This window comes from Sturnira hondurensis, unplaced genomic scaffold (assembly GCF_014824575.4).
Source record: "Sturnira hondurensis isolate 20B ecotype Veracruz unplaced genomic scaffold, ASM1482457v3 Scaffold0007406, whole genome shotgun sequence".
NCBI lineage: Eukaryota > Metazoa > Chordata > Mammalia > Chiroptera > Phyllostomidae > Sturnira > Sturnira hondurensis.
The window spans coordinates 5,368,965-5,389,809 of NW_028080037.1; the positions used below are offsets into that span (position 1 = coordinate 5,368,965).

The window sequence follows — 20,845 nt, forward strand, 5'->3', positions numbered from 1 at the left end:
TTCTTTAGAATCTGAAGCTGTTTGTTCAGAATGATCCAGAAGGTTGTAGAGAACATGAAAGAGCAAGCAGGCCTGTTGTTCTGACTCTGACACTTGGAGTGGGAGGATAGGTCGTTGGAAGAAGGTGCTGTACACAGCCTCGTGAGCTAGGGATTGCATCGGTATGAATGGACCAGATGTAAAGAAGTTGGATCAGAGCAACATGTTAGGCTTAGAAGGCAATACCACCCCTTTTTTAGAGACTAGGTGTTTTGCGCTTTTGAATGTTAAGCGTTGGAATAAAATGTTCATGTCCTGCCATATGGTACCATCTGAGAGTTCTGAAACTTGGGTTTTCAGAACCTCCCAACCCTTCCGCTAATTTTGTAGCCACTGTTGGCCAAAAGGGCACTCTTCGTCCATTTTGGAAATTAGAGCCCACTGTCCCAGAAACATCAAGAGGAAGAGTCCGGGTCTCAGGAACTGTCAGCCATATGTAGGATTATCTTACCGACCAGCACTCAGTCTGAAGTATCACTGGATTAGCCTTTTCCTACCACTTTTTTTATTCCTAGTTGTTATAAGTGCATTCACTAAAGATTGTTTCTCCCACAAAGTAACTAGTTTGCAAATTTACCTTTGTAATTATATATAAAAGTCAATAGCGAAAAAGCCAGTCAAATTGAGTAGGGGGGGTTGTTTTCCAACTTTAGTGACACTAACTTTAGTTGAGTTCTGATAACCCACTACCATTGGACCAGCCCTTTTCCTACCACTTTCATCTCACTTTGCACAGGCAGAAAGGACTGCCAAAGGACACAGTGCCCTTACAGCTAGCGGTTAGGAACTACCACCCCCCCACCCCCACCCCCGACCCCACGCAGTTGGAAAGCCTAGATTTGTAGGACTTGGAAGAAAGTCAGAAGCTAGGTCTGGTTAGAGAAAGACCCCAGAACTTCCTGGACTTCTGGAAGCAAATGTGCATGGCAGCCCTCTTGGCCTTTTCTCCACAGGCTCTTAAAAGTCAAACCAGAGGAGAGACTCACCATCGAGGGAGTACTGGACCACCCGTGGCTAAATTCGACTGCGGCCCTGGATAATGTTCTACCTTCTGCTCAACTGATGATGGATAAGGTTTTGCATGATGCTTATTTTGTTGGGGGATAAGACTCTGTTGAGAAGGAATGCTGGGACTTAAGTTAGTGAGGGGTTAAAGGCAAAACAATGCTGAGCACACAGTCTTTTCGAGAGAAACCTCTCTGGTTTCCTGAAAACCAGGATTGGCAATAAAGAGCTTTATACAAAAGAAAAGATCAAGGCCTGCTAAATATACATTAAGGGAACACAACACTCACAGGGATGTCTACCCTATGATTATCAGTAGGAAAAGCTGCCTGACTTCCTTGAGGAGAAGGCAGAGAGAGGTGTGGGAGGGCCAGGGGTTTAGTCTTATCTCAGTCGGATGGAGTTGAGAGGCCACTGCAGGTTTTTGAGAAGAGGCTCATACAGGAAGGGTATTTGAGGACAGTCAGCCAGACTTGCAGATGCCAACCTAGGACTTCGTGGTAATCTGGAATCTGAGGGGCAGCTCTGGGAGCAGAGAAGTAGAGATGAATGACTATGTTCAATACTTTTGAGGACAAATTTCTACAATTTTTGATGATTGACCGGATGTAAGGGGACACTGGGTGGCATATCAGGTGGTACCATTGCCAAGTAGAGAGAAGTCAGGGACAAGGCTGGTTTGAGTGAAGGGAGTCCTTTAGATTTTAAGAAATTGTTTCAAGTGGTAGGTGGACACTCGAATGAATGGGATGTGTGCTCTGGAATCAGCATGGCTGAGAGGCAAAGGCAGTGGCACAGACTTGAATGTCACCCCCTTGAAAGTAATGGGGTTGAAGTGTGACGAAGAATAAGCGAATAGGAAAAGAGAATGCTAAGACCTTCCTTAGTTTACTTGGAATACGGGAGAGAAAGGAGAGCGGGAAAGAGCAGAGCTCTCTGCCCTCTCTGATTTGTGTGCGGTTATCTTCCCGGTTTAAATATGCCCAGTAGTAGAAAAACGGTTTGGTCAGTACAAAGGGATTACTTAGATCATCCTCTGTTGTCAGCACACGGGGGTTACAACGTAGCTTTCTTCAAGATCTTGGAAATGAAGAAATAATTGCCTTTGGGAGTTACTTTAAAATCAATGCAAACTGAAGCCAGGTGTGGGTGTGCAGCGTCTTATTGATACAGAGTGGCTCCTAGACCTGTAAGGTGGAAGGGACTTTAACAATACATTCTATTCCCGTTTTTATAGAATGCTGTGGCCGTGATGTGCTTTGGTCCGCTTCGGAAGGGTAGAAAAGTGGCCACATGTGCAGATGTAGAGTAGTGTCCACCTAAGGCCTGCCACCATCTCAAAGGGGGAGCCCAAATTCACAGCCTTGAGCTGTTCCCCTCTTTCTGGTGGGGCTGTCACTGGTGAAGAGACCAGCATGAGGGTTCCGAGTGGTGCAGCCGGAGTCAGCTATCACAGTTCCTATAAATGAGTTTGAACTCTTCCTGATTTAAAAGCACACTTACCAAGGAACTACTTTTTAAATGGTCAGATTGGATCGTTGAAAGTCAAAGAGATATATAACACGAAAAGCAAAAGTTCCCTCTCATTTCTTTGCTTCGGTCTCACCCCTCAGAAGTGAGGTCACCTGCAGCTTGATGTATCATCCTGATCTTTTTCTGGGGAGACACCCACTTTTTTAAGTACAAAAACCGGATTGGATTGTCTCATTCTTACAAAGCCTCCTGCTGAGTTGTTTGCCTTCCCTCCCTGGTCTGCCCATAGTGAGAGCACATTCTGGTCACAAAGACACAGGTTTCAAGAGTTGTCCACGTCCTGACAGCTATTTCTTACTATAAATTAACTGGCCTAGAGATCAGTGCTTGAGCTCCTACCACGTGCGCTGGGTGAGCCGGTTGGGGCTCTGAACCCAGCCCGAGGAGCGTATCTTCACTGTGGGGGCAGTCTGGGAGGCTCCTCGGGCATAGCCGGCCAGCTTTCTCTTGATGTCTATGTATGTCTCTCTTTACACTTGCCCTTGCCAATGACTGTGAGCCTGAGCCTTGTTAGTGTTTCTTACGTGCATTTCTGTTCCCCATGCAGGAGAGAAGGGCTGGTATTCCCTGGGCCCTGCTGATCGTGGGGAAGAATCCTCTCCCTGCTTTATCCAAATTTGTATGTGGCCAGCATAAGAGTGAACTTGCCTTCCTAGTTCTTTGAGCTCTTTCCCACTCTCCTGGATTGGCTTTCCAGTACTCAGAAGTGAATGTGGAAAACTGATGACAGTGTTTGCATTCAGGCGGTGGTGGCAGGAATCCAGCAGGCTCATGCAGAACAGTTGGCCAACATGCGAATCCAGGATCTGAAAGTCAGCCTCAAACCTCTGCACTCGGTGAACAACCCCATTCTGAGGAAGAGGAAATTACTCGGGTAACTGAGCTTATTTCATCTCTTCTCCATGGTTGGTGTGGCTGAGCCAGGGTGTGCCCATTTTCTGCCTCTTAGGAGGGTGGAAATGGTAGGCTTTTTAAATAGCATCAGAAGTTGGAGATACTCTATAGTGAATTATTTATTTGAAAATCTGTTGCCTTATGTTTAGAGTGAGTATCAGTTGAGAGTTGGGTTTTGGGTCTCACCTTTTTATTACCTCTTTCCCAAACTGTTAAAGCACCAAGCCAAAGGATGATGTTTATATCCACGATCGTGAAAATGGAGCCGAGGATTCAAATGTTGCCTTGGAAAAGCTCCGAGATGTGATTGCTCAATGTATTCTCCCCCAGGCTGGTAAAGGTCACACTGTTTATCAATGCTTTGTGTGTGTATGTGTGTATATACACGTGTGCATGCATGCACATGACAATAGGAGTGGTTTAATTTAAGACTGTTTCATCTTTGTATATAAGAAAATAAGCACATTATATAAATTAGTCTGTGCCCACTCAAAAGAGAGGGTGGTAGGAAGTAAGAAATGTGTTAAGTTCTACCCTTCCTCTAGTTTTCTGTGACATTTCTTTTTTTAAAAAGATTTTATTTATTTATTTTTTAGAGAGAGGGGAAGGGAGGGAGAAAGAGAGGGAGAGAAATGTGAATGTGTGGTTGCCTCTCTTGCACCCCTAACTGGGGACCTGGCCCACAACCCAGGCATGTGCCCTGACTGGGAATCAAACCACCGACCCTTTAGTTCGCAGGTCAGCACTCAATCCACCGAGCCTCATCAGCCAGGACAGGGTGACACTTCTAATTTGAGTTTAATTGCCAGTGTCAGATGCAGAATGTAATTTTATATTTTCTTAGTTTGTTAATGATGGCATGAGATGGAGAATGTGGACAGAGTTGAGAACAATTTGGGAAGGTCAGACTTCATTTCCAGAGCCCTTGGAGTACAATGCTTTATTAGCTTGTGAATATAAAACTACCTGCCAAGTTCAGAAGTGGGCCCTGCTGCTACTTGTGTCATGGACAGAGAGTAACTTATAGATGGATTATTTGGGGCAAGAGCTTGATTTGGTGTGTTATTTCTCCACTCGGTGGCATGTGATAGGCTTTTCTCAGTAGATGAAAGAGATCCTTCGAGTAGTAAGCCAGAAAACTGTTGTGTTGACCTGTCTTCCTAGATTCGTTGCATTTTAAGAGAACTCATATAGTGTACTCAGGGAGTCTTCCAAAATAAGAAATGAGCTGAGGAGAAAGAAGGTAGCCCACTCAGCCTTGTTTTCCTCCATCTCTTGGTCTGTTAGGTTAACCAGAGACCTAACCTGTTTTTGCTCAGCAATAGAGTCTGACACTGCCTACTTCTCATCCCCCAGTGCGAAGACTCTGGGGCCATCAGCGGATTTGTGTTAGGCTGTAATAGTAGAAGAGTTCAAAGACCAGAAGTGGTCTCTATGTAATGTAGAGATTAGCAGGAAAGGCAGTGTCTGGTAGAGTGCACCTTCAGTTATCACTTCTCAGCGAAGCTGGACATCATGTCCTTCCATCTCTGACACTGAAATCCCATGATGCTGCAGGGAACACAACTTCTTCATCTTTATCAATAGGAGAAAATGAAGATGAAAAGCTGAATGAAGTAATGCAAGAGGCTTGGAAGTATAACCGAGAATGCAAACTCCTAAGAGATACTCTGCAGAGCTTCAGCTGGAATGGTAGGAGCCTTAATTACACCTTCCCTGGGAATGCAGACCTCTGGGGGCCAAGTGAAGCTATTTTTAAGTGCAGTTAGGCTGAAGAGTGAGTGGGACATTACGGAACCAGGGTTGGGCCTACATTAACTGCCCTGCCATATCTGGACTCTGGCCCTTTCTCTTGTTTTCCAGAGTTCAGAGAAATTATGTATTGCAGATTCAACACTATAGAGCCCCCATCACATAACCACTTGGGCAGAAAAAACCCACATACCTTGGCTGTCCACCAGGTCCTTCAGGAGCAGTACACTCTGAAGCACAGAAAGAAGGCAAAATATAGGGAATCCACCCAGCTGGTTTGCTTAGCTCAGAGAACTGTTTCACCAAAAAGCAGAGAATTTGCCAAGCTGCTGCTTGTGAACATTTTTTTCCCAGGCAAGCAAGATAGAGGTATACTTCTCGAACTGCTTTTCATATTTTCTTCCTAATTTAGCAGTCTAAACTAGACTTAAGTTCCAGGATGTTCAGCCTGGAGATTACCTTACCTGGGATTTTCAAAAAAGATTTGAAATAGCAATACAGAAAAGTGATCACATTTGAAGTATGTATTCTTGATGCACCTTTACGGAGGGAACACTTCCCTATAACCAGCCCCTAGAACATATAGTAGAACATGGACCCCCTTCTAACCACCACCTTACTCCCCCAAGGGTAATCGTGATCTTGATCGCTGGCACTATAAATTAGTTTTGCCTGATTTTGTATTTTATATAAATGGAATCAGAGAAGTCTGTGTTCTTTGTGTCTGGCTTTTAGTTAACATTGTATTTGTGAGATTCATCCTGTTGTATGTAGCAACAAATCATTCTCATTATATGTGTTTGTGTGTGTGTGTATGTGTATATATATATATTCTCAATATATATTTCTCTATACAGGGGTGGGCAAAAGTAGTTTTATAGTTGTGAGTATGTGAAATAGTTTATTCTTATATTATTCCTTTATTAATTATATTGTTGGTTTAGATTATTTTTCTTATTATTATTTCCTATTACCTATGATTTATCTTTCAGGTAATGATGGCTGGTAATTTAACCTACTTTTGCCCACCCCTGTGTCTGTATATGTAATGTAAAGGACCTCTATGATGCTCTTGTGTCTATCTTTTGAAGAGTATTTGATGAATTCATGTCTCTTACCTCTTACATATCTGTGACTGGAGGTGCTGGTTCGTGGGAGTGCTCGTTTGTTTGCTGTAGTGGGCACTGGTACAAGTTTTCCGAGACTGATACTTCCACTAGCAGTGGTTTTGAGGGGTCTAGGTACTCTGCCTCCACACAAACACTTGCTATTATATCTTTTTTTATTTTAGTCATTCTGGTTAGTATATAGCAGTCTTGCAGTGTCATTTTACTTTGCCTGATGACTTATGTGCTTTAGCACTTTTAAAGTGTTGATTTTCCATTTAGATTTCCTCTTTCGTGAAGTGCCTATTCTTTGACCAGTTTTTCTGTTGTGTTATATCTAACACATGTGCTCTTTATACATTCTAGATACGAGTCCTTTGTCACACACAAATTTATAAAGATCTTCCTCTTCATGGTTTCCTTCTGTGATGTTGTAGTGAACATTGGATTTTTACAATTTCACTGCCAGGTTCATGGAACTGCTCAGTTGCACAATGCAGGGTCCGAACTGCTTTTGCTCAGTATTGGGGGTGAATTTGACACTAGTAAGGTGTACTTTACTGGGTTCCTGTCAGGAATCTACCTCCTCCCAAACAGTTTGGAGACTGACCTTCTTCTTTCTTGGGTTTCAGGTCGTGGATTCACAGATAAAGTAGATCGACTCAAACTGGCAGAAATTGTGAAGCAAGTGATAGAAGAGCAAACCATGTCCCATGAATCCCAATAATGACAGCCTCAGATTTTGGTTTTTTACAATTTGAAAAACTGTTCTTTAATGTATAAAGTAATTTTTATGTAAATTAATAAATCATAATTTCATTTCCACATTGCTTAAAAATGCTGTACAGATTTAGATATGGTATTTACTAATAGTGCAGTTCGTTTGTTTTTAAGAAAAGCTCAGTTTCTAGAGATGTACTATTACTTTAGGACTGTTTAGTCATGTTTGTAAGATGACAGATGATATTGTCAAGCAAGACTGTTTTATTTGTAATAAAGTATATGAAAACCACTTGCCAGCGGTAGACAAAGGACCAACTATACTGATCTTTCTACTAGTAAACAGCTGAATCAGATACTGTGGAATTTGGTTTCGATTGCCCTGTGTATTTACTTTCTGCACTATGGGCAGATTAGCTCTGGTGCCAAGAAATGTCTGTGGATCCATGATGCAGACCGCCTGCAGAAACTCACAGGACACCAGCACCCTTGGTGGGAGAGACGGGGAGCTGAGCCTTCATTTCTGTTATCCCTAATTCCCAAGAGAAAAGTAGTAACACTTTTTTTTGGTCATGTTTGTTAAAAGGTACTGGTGTCATTCTTAAATTTAATGGATTCTTTCAAGTTTATTCTTTTCGTGCTTAATCAAAGTTTCAGTTTCCCTCCCCCTGAGATCCAACTTGGTCCTCTCCTTTCTGGCAGCCCTTTCCAGTTCCAGCATGTCTTTCTTACTTTCCCTGTTCTTCTGGCCCTCTTATGGGATGATTTTTCTGAGAAAGTTACATTTCATGAAAAATGGACTCCTAAATTAGCATCCAAGAAGGTTCAGGTTTTTTTCTCTTCAAGCTGCCATTTTTCTCTGTAATATTTCTGCCTGGGTTTCATGCTGGTATCCCTTGGGCTGCATATATTTTGTTCTGCTGCCTTCATTTTCAAGAAACATGCTTCTGGCAGAATTCAGCTGTTTGAATGGAAAACAAGGCTGGATGCTTTCCTGTTGTTTGTTTGTTTTTGCAAATAGGTTTCCATAACAAACCATGTTTATTTAATTATTTTAAAGCTATTTTGGGTGGGTACCTATGTTGGTAAATAGAAGAGCTAATAGGCAAACTCCAATATGCAAGGCAGAGGAGAAAGGATCAATAGGCTCAAACACTCAGTTTTATCCTGTCGCATTCTCGTCGGTCAAAAGCCATCCCACAGAGCTAACTTATTTTCTAGTTCTTCATTTTGCTAAGCATGTCATTAGGGTGACATTTAGTTAGTATGCCCCATCTATGTGTGTTACTATGGAAATATATAATACAGTGTATCTTTTAAGAATTGCTTTTTTACATTGGTTCCCTTTTATCTTGGAGAATTTGTAATTCAGGTATTTTTGAGGTATGATTCACTAATATCAGGTGACTGATAACTGTTATAAGTGGATACTCTGTAAGGAGCATTTAGTGCTTTTAAACAGGCCAACATTTAAGAGGCAGCAGAGAAAAAATGTTTTCTTATTTACTGACCAGAAAACTTAGCTAAAAGTTGAATTGAGGGTTGAATTACATTATTCTATTTTTTAGTGAAATGCAGTCTTACAAATCACTTCTTGCAGTCAGGAAAAACTGCAGTTGTTTCTAGAATAATTGACTGCTTGTTGTTTTTCTTACCTTAGGGCAGAGGTTCAGTAGTCACCAGGGTTAGAAAGTAGTAATTAACTGGGTTACTTTTTCTTCGGAGTAACTTTCTGGCATGCCAAGTCTACCATTAAGTTCTCAGGTTTGTTGTTTAAGTATCTTCTAATGGTTCAGGATGGTTTATTCCTTCCGTGTGTGATGAATTTCAGGCGTGATGGAGGCAGGGTATCCAAAATGATGGTCCTGTTTGTCTGAGCAGCAGTTGCCCATGTGTCAGGCGTCTCAGACGGAATGAATCTGACACCCCAAATGTGCACTGTCCCCAGACATGCCCAGAAGAACCCCGGGCCGGAAGTTTGTGAATTCCCTGCAGGATGATGCTCCAGCTGTTGTAACTCAAAAGCAGGTCCTACCCTGGACAGAGCTCCTTGACAAAACAATAGCTCCCAAAGGACTCAGCAGTGTTAGATCTTTAAAGTGGAATTTTCTGCGTGGAGTGAGATTGGAGGCCAGTAGCAAGTACTTCCTTAACAAACCAGTCAGGTTCACTAATAAAGCAAAATTTGCATGTAACTAGAAGCGAGACAGAATCATCCTTGTCTCTTTTGGCCTGCCTCTCTAATATCTAAACCTGCAGCTAATTCACACTATAAGAACAGTTCTTGTAGGCAGGAGGTTAGAGTCTCCAGTTTTACCATATGATGTGCTAACCTCTGCTTACTAAAGCCATTACCATTCAAATACCTTTAGACATTACCATAGTTATATATCTGCTTGATGTAAAAACAACTTGTATATCTTTCTATCTAATATATTGTATAGGCATAGGAGACTATCTGTCAGAAATTTATCATTGGAAACACTGATAGGAGGAACTACTTTTGAAAAAGAGTTTTGTTCTTGTATTTATTTGAGAAAGAACAAGTTGAAATTACTGAAGAAAAAGTCAAATGATTTAAATCAGATCATGTGTATGAATGCTTGTGTGTATGTTATTTATTGAAAATGTTTCAATTTGAGAACTGGAAAATTACTGGATATTTAATTTTAATTATATTTTTATTTATTTAAAAAGTAGAGGTTTTCTTTCATTGTTGATTTAATTCTTTAATTCCACAAAATGACTTAACCTAATTTCCCCTGCCTGTTTTGGTTAAGACACAGGGAAACATGTTAAATCTGATCATTTCTAAATTATCTATAACTTACTATATATATATAAATCTATAAATTATATATAATTACTATGTAACTGTAAGAGGCTTTCCTCTTACATAAACTACAAGGGAAAAAGAGATCCAACTAGAGATCATTTTCCCTTTTTTGCTGTAGATTTTTAAAATGGTTTGTGATATGACTAAATTTTCTTGCTAGATGCTAATGATAAATTTTATCATCTATATTAGGAATTAAATATTAATTGGGGATAGTTAATGAGTTGATCTGCCTTCATGCTCATATCTGAGATCTTGTGGTATCATATCATTCCTTCCTGAATTAGATAAGGTAGTTCCCCATTTTTTAGTGTTAAACTTGTACTCATAACCATTATTTTATATTGTAAATATTTGACTTAATATAAATTATTTTTATGCAAGGTAAAAGATGTAGAGTCTTATTTTACTTCATCTTAAAATGCACAGAAAACCAGCTGACCGGGCCAGGGATGTGCTGGAACTCCCACCCCACTTCCTCCTGTTCAATCTGTCCTGCAGGCACATCAGGAAATCAGCATTAACACCAAATCGGAGGATTTCTGCAGAGATTACAGTTCAGTGTCAGTTACAGAAGCGAAGGAATCTTTTAAAAGGTCTTACAGAGTTCACTTTTATTTTCTTGATGAAATGGTGTCTGTAAACTGGTTAATAATCAGTTTGTTTTTATGTTGGGACAGTTGGGAGAAGTTGAACTTTGATCCTAGTCACTTACACCACCTCCATGGTAAAACTGAGCTCATTTCATTTAATACTTAGTATGTCTCTGTGTTAGGAAAACATCTTAAAAGAGAGAAACTATGTTTATATGCTGATATAAAGTGTCAAAATTCATCTGTTATGAACAAAGGCTAATGGGGGAGAATTTGTGCATCTACATATGATTTTCTTGAATTAAGGGAAAAACCAGATACCAACAAAGAAGGGTTGGACTGATAAACAGTACCCTGAGTTACAACAGAAATGAGCAATTACAAAAGAAAAGTGAGGTAGTAGGCAACAGAGAACTTTGTCCTGCTCATAGATCCCCAAAGAACCCATCCCCTCCCCCCAACCTCCTGCCAGAATGTTGGGTTTCAAAGAATGAGGAGATTAACGGATACTGAGGAGTCCTGTGGCCTCAGCTAAGGATAAGGATAACTGGTCAGAGTTACTGTACTGGCTGAATCATTATAGACCTACTTGATATATCTCTTTTTGAGGGGAAAGGGAACATAGCCAAGCTGTTGCTGTTAAAGCTGTTGCTGTCTGAACAAAGTCACATAATAAGGAAACCACTGAATATCAAGAGAGAAGCAAGAATACAACTCAGCCTCAAAGTCCGTAAGACTCAGAGTTGGACAGCAGTTACCAATAAGGGAATCATCACAGATCTGAGTCTCCAAGATTTACCATGCCAGGGACAGCCACTACTGATGAACATAGGCCTAGTATTATCAACTGATTCACCAGCGCCATGTCATGGCCGCCTCTGGGAGAGATTCTGCCCCTACATGGCCTTCTCCATGGAGAAACCAAGTGGCCTTGAAAGAGGGTAAGATAAATTTTCAGATTTGGGCACAGCAGAAGAGGGACTTGAGGCTGGGGATAGTGCCAAGATCATGTCTCAAGATGGAAATTATAGTGCTGTTGGCGACTTTCCTGCCAAGCTTCTCCTGTGCCCTGGGATCAGCACGTTACTCTTCCTATGAAATAGTCACCCCTGGGGCTCTGACAGTCGAGGGAAGGGAAGGCCCAGTGGAAAAGGTGTCTTACGTGATATCTGTGCAGGGCCAGAAACAGCTGATCCACCTGAAGGTGCACAGAGACCGTTTTGTCCGTAACTTCCCAGTCTTCAGCTACCACAATGGCATCCTGGGACAAGAGAGGCCTTTCATCTCACCTGACTGTCACTATGAAGGCTACATAGAAGGAGTCCCGGGGTCTTTTGTTTCTGTCAACACCTGTTCAGGCCTCAGGGGCATCCTGATCAAGGAGGGACAGTCCTATGGCATTGAGCCCGTGGACGCTTCAACACAGTCTGCACACGTGCTGTACACCATGGCACATCAAGCGCGAGTCTCCTGCAGCGTCACTTCCAGAGACAGCCCAGTGGGGTCCACCAGCAGGCGACAAGGGAGCAGGAAGCCTGGCGGTCGACAGGCGCTGTCCTACTTGTGGTCACACGCCAAGTACGTGGAGATGTTCGTTGTGGTCAACAACCGGCGGTTCCAAATGTGGGGCGGTAACGTCAGTGAGACAGTCCAGAGAGTGATGGACATCATTGCCCTGGCCAACAGCTTCACTGGGCGAATAAACACACAGGTGGTGCTGGCTGGCATGGAGATCTGGACCGAGGGGGACCCCATAGAGGTCCCGGCGGACCTGCAGGTGGCACTCAGGAATTTCAACAGCTGGAGACAAGAGAAGCTCCTCCATCGTGTGAGGCATGACGTTGCGCACATGATTGTCGGACAGCATCCCGAACAGGGTACGGGGCAGGCATTTCTCAATGGTGCCTGTTCCACGGGCTTTGCAGCAGCTGTGGAATCCTTCCACCACGAAGACGTCCTCCTGTTTGCAGCGCTCATGGTCCACCAGCTTGGGCACAACCTGGGTATCCAGCACGACCACTCGGCCTGCACTTGTAGAGATCAACGCTTCTGCCTCATGTATGAAGATATCACTAAAGAAAGTGGCTTCAGCAACTGCAGCTCTGACTACTTCTACCGGTTCCTGCAGGAGCACAAAGGGGCCTGCCTATTTAACAACCCTCAGCACAAAGGCCGCTTGCGGAGGGATTCCACCTGTGGAAACGGGGTGGTGGAGGGTGGGGAGCAGTGCGACTGTGGTCCTGCCTGTTTCAGTCACCCGTGCTGTGACCAGACATGTAGACTGAAGGGGAGTGCAGACTGTAGTGATGGACTCTGCTGTTCTGGTTGCCGACTGAGAAAGAAGGGATTCGTGTGCCGATCTGCTTTGGGAGAGTGTGACCTCCCAGAGTATTGTGATGGCACCTCTGCAGAGTGCCCTGCAGACAGCTATAAGCAAGATGGCACATCGTGTGATCGACTTCACTACTGTGTTGGGGGTCGGTGTAGGAACCCTGATAGTCAATGCTCAGATCTATATGGGTACTCTGCACAGTCTGCCCCCGAAAACTGTTACATTTCAATAAACAGCAAAGGGAACAGGTTTGGAAACTGCGGCCACCCCACCTCAGCAAAGCCAGGATACGTTAAGTGTTTTGATGATAATGTCTTTTGTGGGAAAATTATATGTACAAACGTTAAATGGGTCCCGTCAATCAAACTCCATCACACAGTGATCCAGATTCCTCATGAAAATGACTTCTGCTGGAGCATGGACGCCTACAACATCACTGACATCCCCGATGACGGGGACGTGCACTCCGGCACTCCTTGCGCCCCAAACAAAGTCTGCGTGAATTACTCCTGCACTGATTACGCTGCGCTCAACTACGACTGCGACCCAGCGAGAATGTGTAGTGGGAGAGGGGTCTGCAACAACTTCAGGCACTGCCATTGTGAGGCTGGCTACGCGCCCCCTGACTGTAAAACCCTAGGTAATGGGGGGAGTGTGGACAGTGGTCCCCCTGGCAAACCAGATGATCAAAATCTAAGTGCAGATGGAAGTGGCCATCCTGTCAAACGTAAGATTGAAGTTCCAAAGGCTGGCCTTATAATTTACATATTCCCTTCATTTCTTTTATTAACGTTGATAATATTACTATGCTGCATTAGCCTTAAGACTGGAATTGAGTCAGTAGAGACCCCAGGTGCCTCACCAGAACTGAGTTCAGAGGAAACCACCGAGCTGTTCGAGACATTCCTATCAACGGAGTCACAAAGGGAATCAAATGTGGATACAGAGGAGGCACCCCTACCAGCAGAGGGCCCTGAAACAGAGGAGGTTCCCCTACCAGAACAGGCCCCACCACCAGAGGCCCCACCACCCGAGGTCCCACCACCGGAGGCCCCACCACCGGAGGCCCCACCACCGGAGGCCCCACCACCCGAGGCCCCACCACCCGAGGCCCCACCACCGGAAGCTCCCCCACCGGAGGCTCCCCCACCAGAAGCCCCACCACCAGACGCCCCACCACCAGATGCCCCACCACCGGAGGCCCCACCACCGGAAGCTCCCCCACCAGAGGCTCCCCCACCGGAGGCCCCCCCACCGGAGGCCCCACCAGAGCCTCCACCAGGTGAAGGGTAGAAATAACCAAAGGCAGAAGAGTAGTGAAGGAAGAAGCCAAATAATACCAAATCCCTCAAGCACTGAGTAGGAATGAGAGGCTTAGAAAGGCAAAGATGAAGTGAGAATTGACGGCTCCAGTGGCACTGGTAGGACTAAACAGTCTACAGAAACATGCACGTGAGGGGAGAGAACTGGATCCAACATTCTAGAAATTTGATTATATATTTATATATGTAATCATATATGAAATGTTCTATATTTTTGCCTTGTCCCATTTCATAAAGCTGTTTAAGCTTTTCTCACAGATCATTGCTATCAATTGTCTCATTTTACTTAGGCCACTTTTTGACCTGAAATTGTTTTCCAAGGCATACCATCTTCCGTCTGCACTGTTTACTGTAACATATTATTGTACCTGTATTACTATTATAAGGTTATTCAACCCAGGGACAACAATGCACTGTTTTAGGAACATTACCCACTGAGTACTCCGATTTCCCCTAACCATTTCTATTCATGAAGGTAGTTTAACATTAATTAACTAATTAATTAAAACACCCTGTTATTTTTAGATGCAGCATCATCTCAGGCTCCACGGGACTTTCTGGAAGGGGTTATACCTAATCCAGGGTGGTCCGATTACCTGGGGCTGGGTGGATGAGGCAAGTGCTGAGGTTATATTTGAGGTTTTTGTTCTTTCCTTATTTTAAAAAATTCTATATTCTTATTTATTAAAATTCTATATATTTAAATATCTATATTGAAGTAAATATTTTTTCTATTGACAACTCATAGGAATGTTTCTGATACAGGTAAGAATACTTGTGGTAGTTATTTGTTAAGAGAACATAAAGAACATGCAATAATATTACCCATTCTGTTCCAGACACTGCTAAATAGACACTTTACATTCATTGTCCTAATATATTTAACTGTCCCATTTACACTATGAGACTTTCATCTCGTACATGAGAAAACAGAGACCAAAAAGTTTTGCTGTAGAGCTAGTAAGGGGTGGGACCTGCATCCTGCCACAGGTATGACTGAATGTGTGTTCTCTACTGCCTCATGAACCCTTTCCTTCAGTAAAAAAGAGAAAAAAAAAGGGATCCAGGGCCCTGGCCAGGTAGCTCAGTTGGTTAGAATGTTGTCCTGATATGCCAAGGTTATAGGTTTGATCCCCAGTCAGGGCTTATACAAGAATCAACCAGTGAATGCATAAATGAGTGGAACAACAAGTCGATGTTTCTCTCTCTCACCCGTCTCTCTATAAAGAAAAAAAAGTGACACAGAAGACATTCAGTATGTCCTTACTTGCCCAGACTATGGGTTTTCCCTCATTGACTTTAATGAAACAAAAGCCTTACAAATGGATGCTGGTCTTCATCATGAACTGATCACATTGTGAAGCCATTACAGGTGAAACTGACTTTCTCCCGAATGCATTCTGACATTATGGAGTGGGGGATTTGTATCTTGTTTAGCTCTGAGGGCCCAGCTGATTGCGAGTGCTTGGTAAATGACCAAGTGGAGGACTTAACCAGAGCCAACCTTGCGATAGGAAGGTAATCTCTGGGGATGCCACTTGCTAGGTCCTAGGCATGGCACAACAAAAGCCAGGTTCAGGTGCAGGTTGCCACAGATCAAATCTCAGGAGAATTCCTGAACATCAGTCAGTCTCTGACAATCCATGGGCTGACACCCTCTTCTAACTGCTCATCCTATGTAAGCAGAAAAGAACAAACAAAAGAAGAATAAGACCTGGTTTCTGCTTTCAAGAAGCTAATGTTAATTACTTTTAGTGAAACAAAACTAAACTTGAGAGCAAAGTCGAAAGTCAAGCCTTCAAGCCTTCAGTTATGTGAGTCTCCAAGTTACAAGATCTGCTGGTGACCAAATCTCACCCTGCCATACGCCAAAAGATCAAGATTCATGGGGAAAACACACCATTAGTTGGTTACTACCTGAGAGCCTGGGAAACAAGGGCAAAAATGGGTAACTGAGGGCATACAAATGTAAAGTCATTGGAGACTTTTGAAAAGGATGTGGAGGGTTTCTGCCCAGAAGCACTCCAGTGGAGAACAGGAAGGCGACCTCCCTGACTGCGGGCACATGCTGACTGTGATGCAAAGCTAATCACTATCATATATTTTCAAAACTTAGCGAATATAACGGAATCTTTTAGGTACAGGGTAATCATGCTTGGCTAATTTTAAAAAAAATCCATACTCAATATGTTTATTGTTTTTAGAGAGAGAGAGGAAGGAAGGGAGGGAGGGAGGGCAAGAGGGGACGAGAGAGAGAGAAACACTGATGCGAGAGAGTAACATCAATTGGTTGCCTCCTGTATGTGTTTTGACTGGGGATAGAACCCACAACCCATTGGGGTACAGGACAGCACTCCAATCAACCAAGCCACCTGGCCAGGGCTCATGCTTAGTTAACTTAATGACATTCCTTGAGGATCGAAAGTCAGGTACATAATTGGGAATCAATTAAATAAAACCTATTTAGGATCGCACAATATTTGACAAAACTTACAAAAATTTAGCAAATCTGTAAGTTGCACAGTCTTTTTAATTTATTGATGCTGCCCTTTGACCCTCAGGTGTACGAAAACAGGGTAAAAGCAGGGAACAGCCCTTTAAATGAACGTTCTGTGGAAAGTGACAAAAAAATCAGACAAATTTATACATTGTAAGGTAAATCTTAAAAAGTGTGGAATCCCCAAACTCCAGGGATTGACAGTAGAAGCTCTTTACGACAGACTATAGGAGGAAAGTAACCAATTTTAATGTGGGCAGGAGAGAGAAGACAGGGTACTTGGGTCTGAAAGCTCCAGGTTCATGGTTCAGTGTTCTGCATTTTGTGTGACTGCTTCTGTGAAGTGCAACCTTTTCACCTGATTCCTCTTCCCATTATGTCTGCGGGGGCTCAGAGGGATGCTTGCTTATAGGTTCTGAGTATCTGTGTTCATAGTCACTCGTAACCCAGCCTGCTGCTGCCCCAGGAATTCTGACAGTGGCTGCTTGCCTTCCCCGGGGTGGCTACTGCCCTCTCTGTGTTCCCTCAGGCCAGTAGAGACCCAGGCCCTTTCCTCAATCCCCAAAGGACAGCCAAGTTCAGGTTCTAGATTTTTATACAGGTTTTTTTTGTGGGGGAGGGTGTAGTGAAATTACAATGTAGAAAAGAACAAATTTCGATTTTGCCAATTTTACTACTCCTGGAGTCCAGGGGTAATGACCCTCTGTGGGAGGCAGGGACGGGTCCTCTTTCTTTGGATGGCACTAGCCTGACATCTTTCTTGTCTATTATGACATGCTTTTAGAAATATCCTTATAATTTACAGTCAAACTCCACTCACTCCTCTGAGGCTCACTTGAAGGAAAAATAAAAGATTTATGTTAAACACAGGTGCATTATCAACCTTATAGGAATGCTGAAGTTTTATCTAATAAAGTTGCAAATATTTTAAAAACACATTGAAATTTAAAAAAATTAAAAGAGATTTTATTTATTTTTAGACAGAAGGGAAGGGAGGGAGAAAAAGAGAGAAAAATCAATGTGTAGTTACCTCTCATGTACACCCTACCAGGGACCTGGCCCACAACCCAGGTATGTGCCCTGACTGGGAACTGAACTGGCGACCCTTTGCTTCACAGTCTGGTGCTCAATCCATTGAGCCACACCAGCAAGGGCAAAATTAAAAAAAAATTAATTTATTGATTTTATAGGGGGTGGGGAGAGAGGTGTTTACTTTTCTACTTACATGTATTCATGCATCACCGGTTGACTCTTGTGTGTGCCCTGACCAGGAATCCGATTTGCAATCTTGGCCTGCATTGGCCTATCAGGATGACACTCTAACCAACAGAGCTACACAGACAAGGCCTAGAAACTTCTTGCATTTATAAACTTAATTTCAGAATAGAATTTTGGTGTTTCTAGTAGGCAAATGTGCACTGACATATTTTCCCTGCTTTGAGACATTAACCTTTGCATATTTTTTGAACTACAGAAGAATTTAAAAAATATCCAATACCACTTTTGTTATTTAATAAAATTATGAAGGTCTTACATACAGACTGTGAAGGTCTTGAATCAATTTGCGAAGGCCATAGTCACAGTGGCTCTTCTCACAGTTAGAAAACATGCTAAACATTATTTAAGGAAAGAACATCAGAGGTAGACTCGTGACTGACCAAGTGTTTGCAACCTCATGCCTGTTTCATTGCTGTCATCTAACAGGCCTGACCAGTAAAATGCAGGAAGAGGAAGGTACATTTTGAGACCATCAATGTGCCATTTGTCAGCATAGTTGTGGGTTTTTCTAGGGACACTTTCAGCCCTTCAGGGAAGGCACGAAGCAAGCACATACACACAACATACAACAGATGAGACCTCACAGACCTCCCTTACCTGGGAGTCATGCACTTGTTCAATAAGTAAGTCGATTGTACTTTATTGCATCGTGAACCTGGGCATGAAAAGATGGACAAACGGAAGAGGGCACTGGACACATGGAAGTCATTTTCTAACACAGGGGAGACTTTTAGGAGACCTAGTCTTCAAGTGGCATAATTTTAGGATACCAGTATGTCAGGGCCATGCAGAGAAGAGTGTAGGCCTGGAGCTGCCAGCCACTGTGCCCATGAAAATCACACATAATAAAGGGCTTCCCTGTTGGCATCTCCCACACACATTTTTGGACAGTGTCACAAACAGGACTTGAGAGATGGAATTTGGATGATGTTACAAGATAAGAGGGCTTACAGTCAAGATGGCAACATAGATAGACATGGCTCGCCTTTTTGCACAACCACATCAAATTACAAGTAAAATACAGAACAACAATCACTTAGGAATGTCAGAAATCTAGTTAAAATGAAGTCTAAGAATGACAAAGTCAAGCTGAATGGAAGTCTGGCAACTACAAAATTGATGCAACCATATCCATCCAGACTGGTAGGAGGGGCATGGATGCGGAACAGGCTGGCCCCACACCCATGGGGATAAAATTAAGGAGGGATATCTCAGGAGTGAGGAGTCCCAGCCCCACATCAGGCCCCAGAGCCCAGGATTCCAGTGCCAGGAAGATAAGTCCCCACAACTTATGCCTGCAAAAATCCAGTGGGGATTGAGTCAGTGGAGGAGGCTGCTGAAGCCCTAAGCAGTTACTCTTGGGGAACCCAAACATGGACTCACCTACTCAGACTCACTCCCTCTGAGCCCCAGTACCTGGGTGGCAACCTGAAGGGTACCAGTGGTATACAGGGAGAGAATGTCTGGCACTGTGGTGAGCAGAGGCCATTGTCCCTCTGATAAGCCCTTCCCCTATAGAACCAATAGGCTGGTGCCATATCCAAGTCTCCATCAATCAGGCTAACACTGTGTGACCCACCTTGAAGGTCACAGTGGCTCTATCGATCTAAATTATGGGCCCAGCCAAGCTGCTTTTCCATAAGAATAGTTGGTCTTGGCTTCTGACTCCTATCAAACAAGCAACAGCTGGCTTCAGTGAGCCCTAGAGGCAGTCATATTAGAGTAACAGCTTGGCTTCACCTAGGAATCTCCAAACCCAGCACAAGTAGCAGCCAACTCAGATTGCTTTATAGCTAACCCTAGGTGCCTGGGGCACCTTGCCCGAGCTATAAAACACAGGTGGTGGCTGACCTTGGCCTGAACCATTCAAGAAACCTCAGGACCAACACACCCAGTGGACAGCTACAGACAACATCAGAGCACCACCACCCTGCCTCTGCACAGCTGATCCTCCATGGATGAGCTGGTGGAGGTTGGTGGTCAGTGGTCACAGCCAGTCTTTGCAGCTGACTGGCCTGGGTAAATGCCTCCCATCGATCTGCCAGTAGCAACCAAGGCTCAACTACAAGAAAAGGGTGTACTCAGCTGACACAAAGGGTGCACCTTGAGTACCCAGCTTAAGTGATAGGGGAGGCTGTGCCACTGGACCCTACAGGACATCTACTATAATAGGCCACATCACCAAGACACAGAGTCAAGCAGCTCTACTTAATACATAGAAACAAACACAGGGAGGCTGACATTTGAGGAGACAAGGAAACATGGCCCAAATGAAAGGACAGATCAAAACTCCAGGAAAAAGAGCTAAACAAAGTGGAGACAAGCAATCTATCAGATGCAGAATTCAAAATACTGTTTATAAGGATGCTCAAGAAACTCAGTGAGGATCTCAGCAGCACAAAAAAGACCCAGTCAGAAACGAAGGATACACTAATTGAAATAAAGAACAATTTATAGGAGAACAATGGTAGAGTGGATGAAACTGAGAATCAAGTCAATGATTTGGAACATAAGGAAGCAAAAAACTACCAATCAGAACATCAGGAAGGAAAAGAATCCAAAAAATAAGGATAGTATAAACAGCCTCTGGGAAAACTTAAAGAGATCCAACATTTGCCTCATAGTGGGACCTGAAGAAGAGAAAGTGCAAGAAATTAAAAATGTATCTGAAAAAATAGTGTAAGAAAACTTCCTTAAAGTGATTAAAGAAATTCACATGCAAGCCCAGGAAGCACAGAGAGTTCCAATTATGATGGATGCAAAAAGGCTCACTCCAAGCCACATCATTATTAAAAGGCTAAAGGTTAAAGACAAAGAGAGACTCTTAAAAGTAAGAGAAAAGAAGTTAGTTACCAGAAGGTTGCCAGACGGGAGAGGGGAGAGGGGAGAGGGGAGAGGGGGAAATGGGTGGAGAAGTGAGGGGATTAAGAAGTACAAA

General features: G+C 43.3%; 2 protein-coding genes across 4 annotated transcripts in view; both read left to right on the forward strand.

The window, feature by feature from the left end:
* The window catches only part of MAPKAPK5 (MAPK activated protein kinase 5), a 30,813-nt gene extending 21,266 nt beyond the window's left edge, over positions 1-9,547 (forward strand). For 2 of the 3 annotated variants that reach the window (XM_037052116.1, XM_037052114.1), the window contains 5 exons: positions 993-1,113; positions 3,321-3,451; positions 3,690-3,811; positions 5,059-5,163; positions 6,962-9,547. In XM_037052116.1, the coding sequence (XP_036908011.1) occupies positions 993-1,113; positions 3,321-3,451; positions 3,690-3,811; positions 5,059-5,163; positions 6,962-7,056 (574 nt within the window). In that variant the 3' untranslated portion in view covers positions 7,057-9,547. The remainder of the gene's footprint in view (positions 1-992; positions 1,114-3,320; positions 3,452-3,689; positions 3,812-5,058; positions 5,164-6,961) is intronic. The other variant, XM_037052115.1, reaches the window with a different exon arrangement.
* Positions 9,548-11,346: 1,799 nt separating this feature from the next.
* Positions 11,347-14,146, forward strand: LOC118991100 (disintegrin and metalloproteinase domain-containing protein 1-like). The gene has a single exon (XM_037052111.1). It carries the CDS (start codon positions 11,347-11,349, stop codon positions 14,101-14,103), a length of 2,757 nt encoding a protein of 918 aa, XP_036908006.1. The 3' UTR covers positions 14,104-14,146.
* Positions 14,147-20,845: the final 6,699 nt, after the last annotated feature.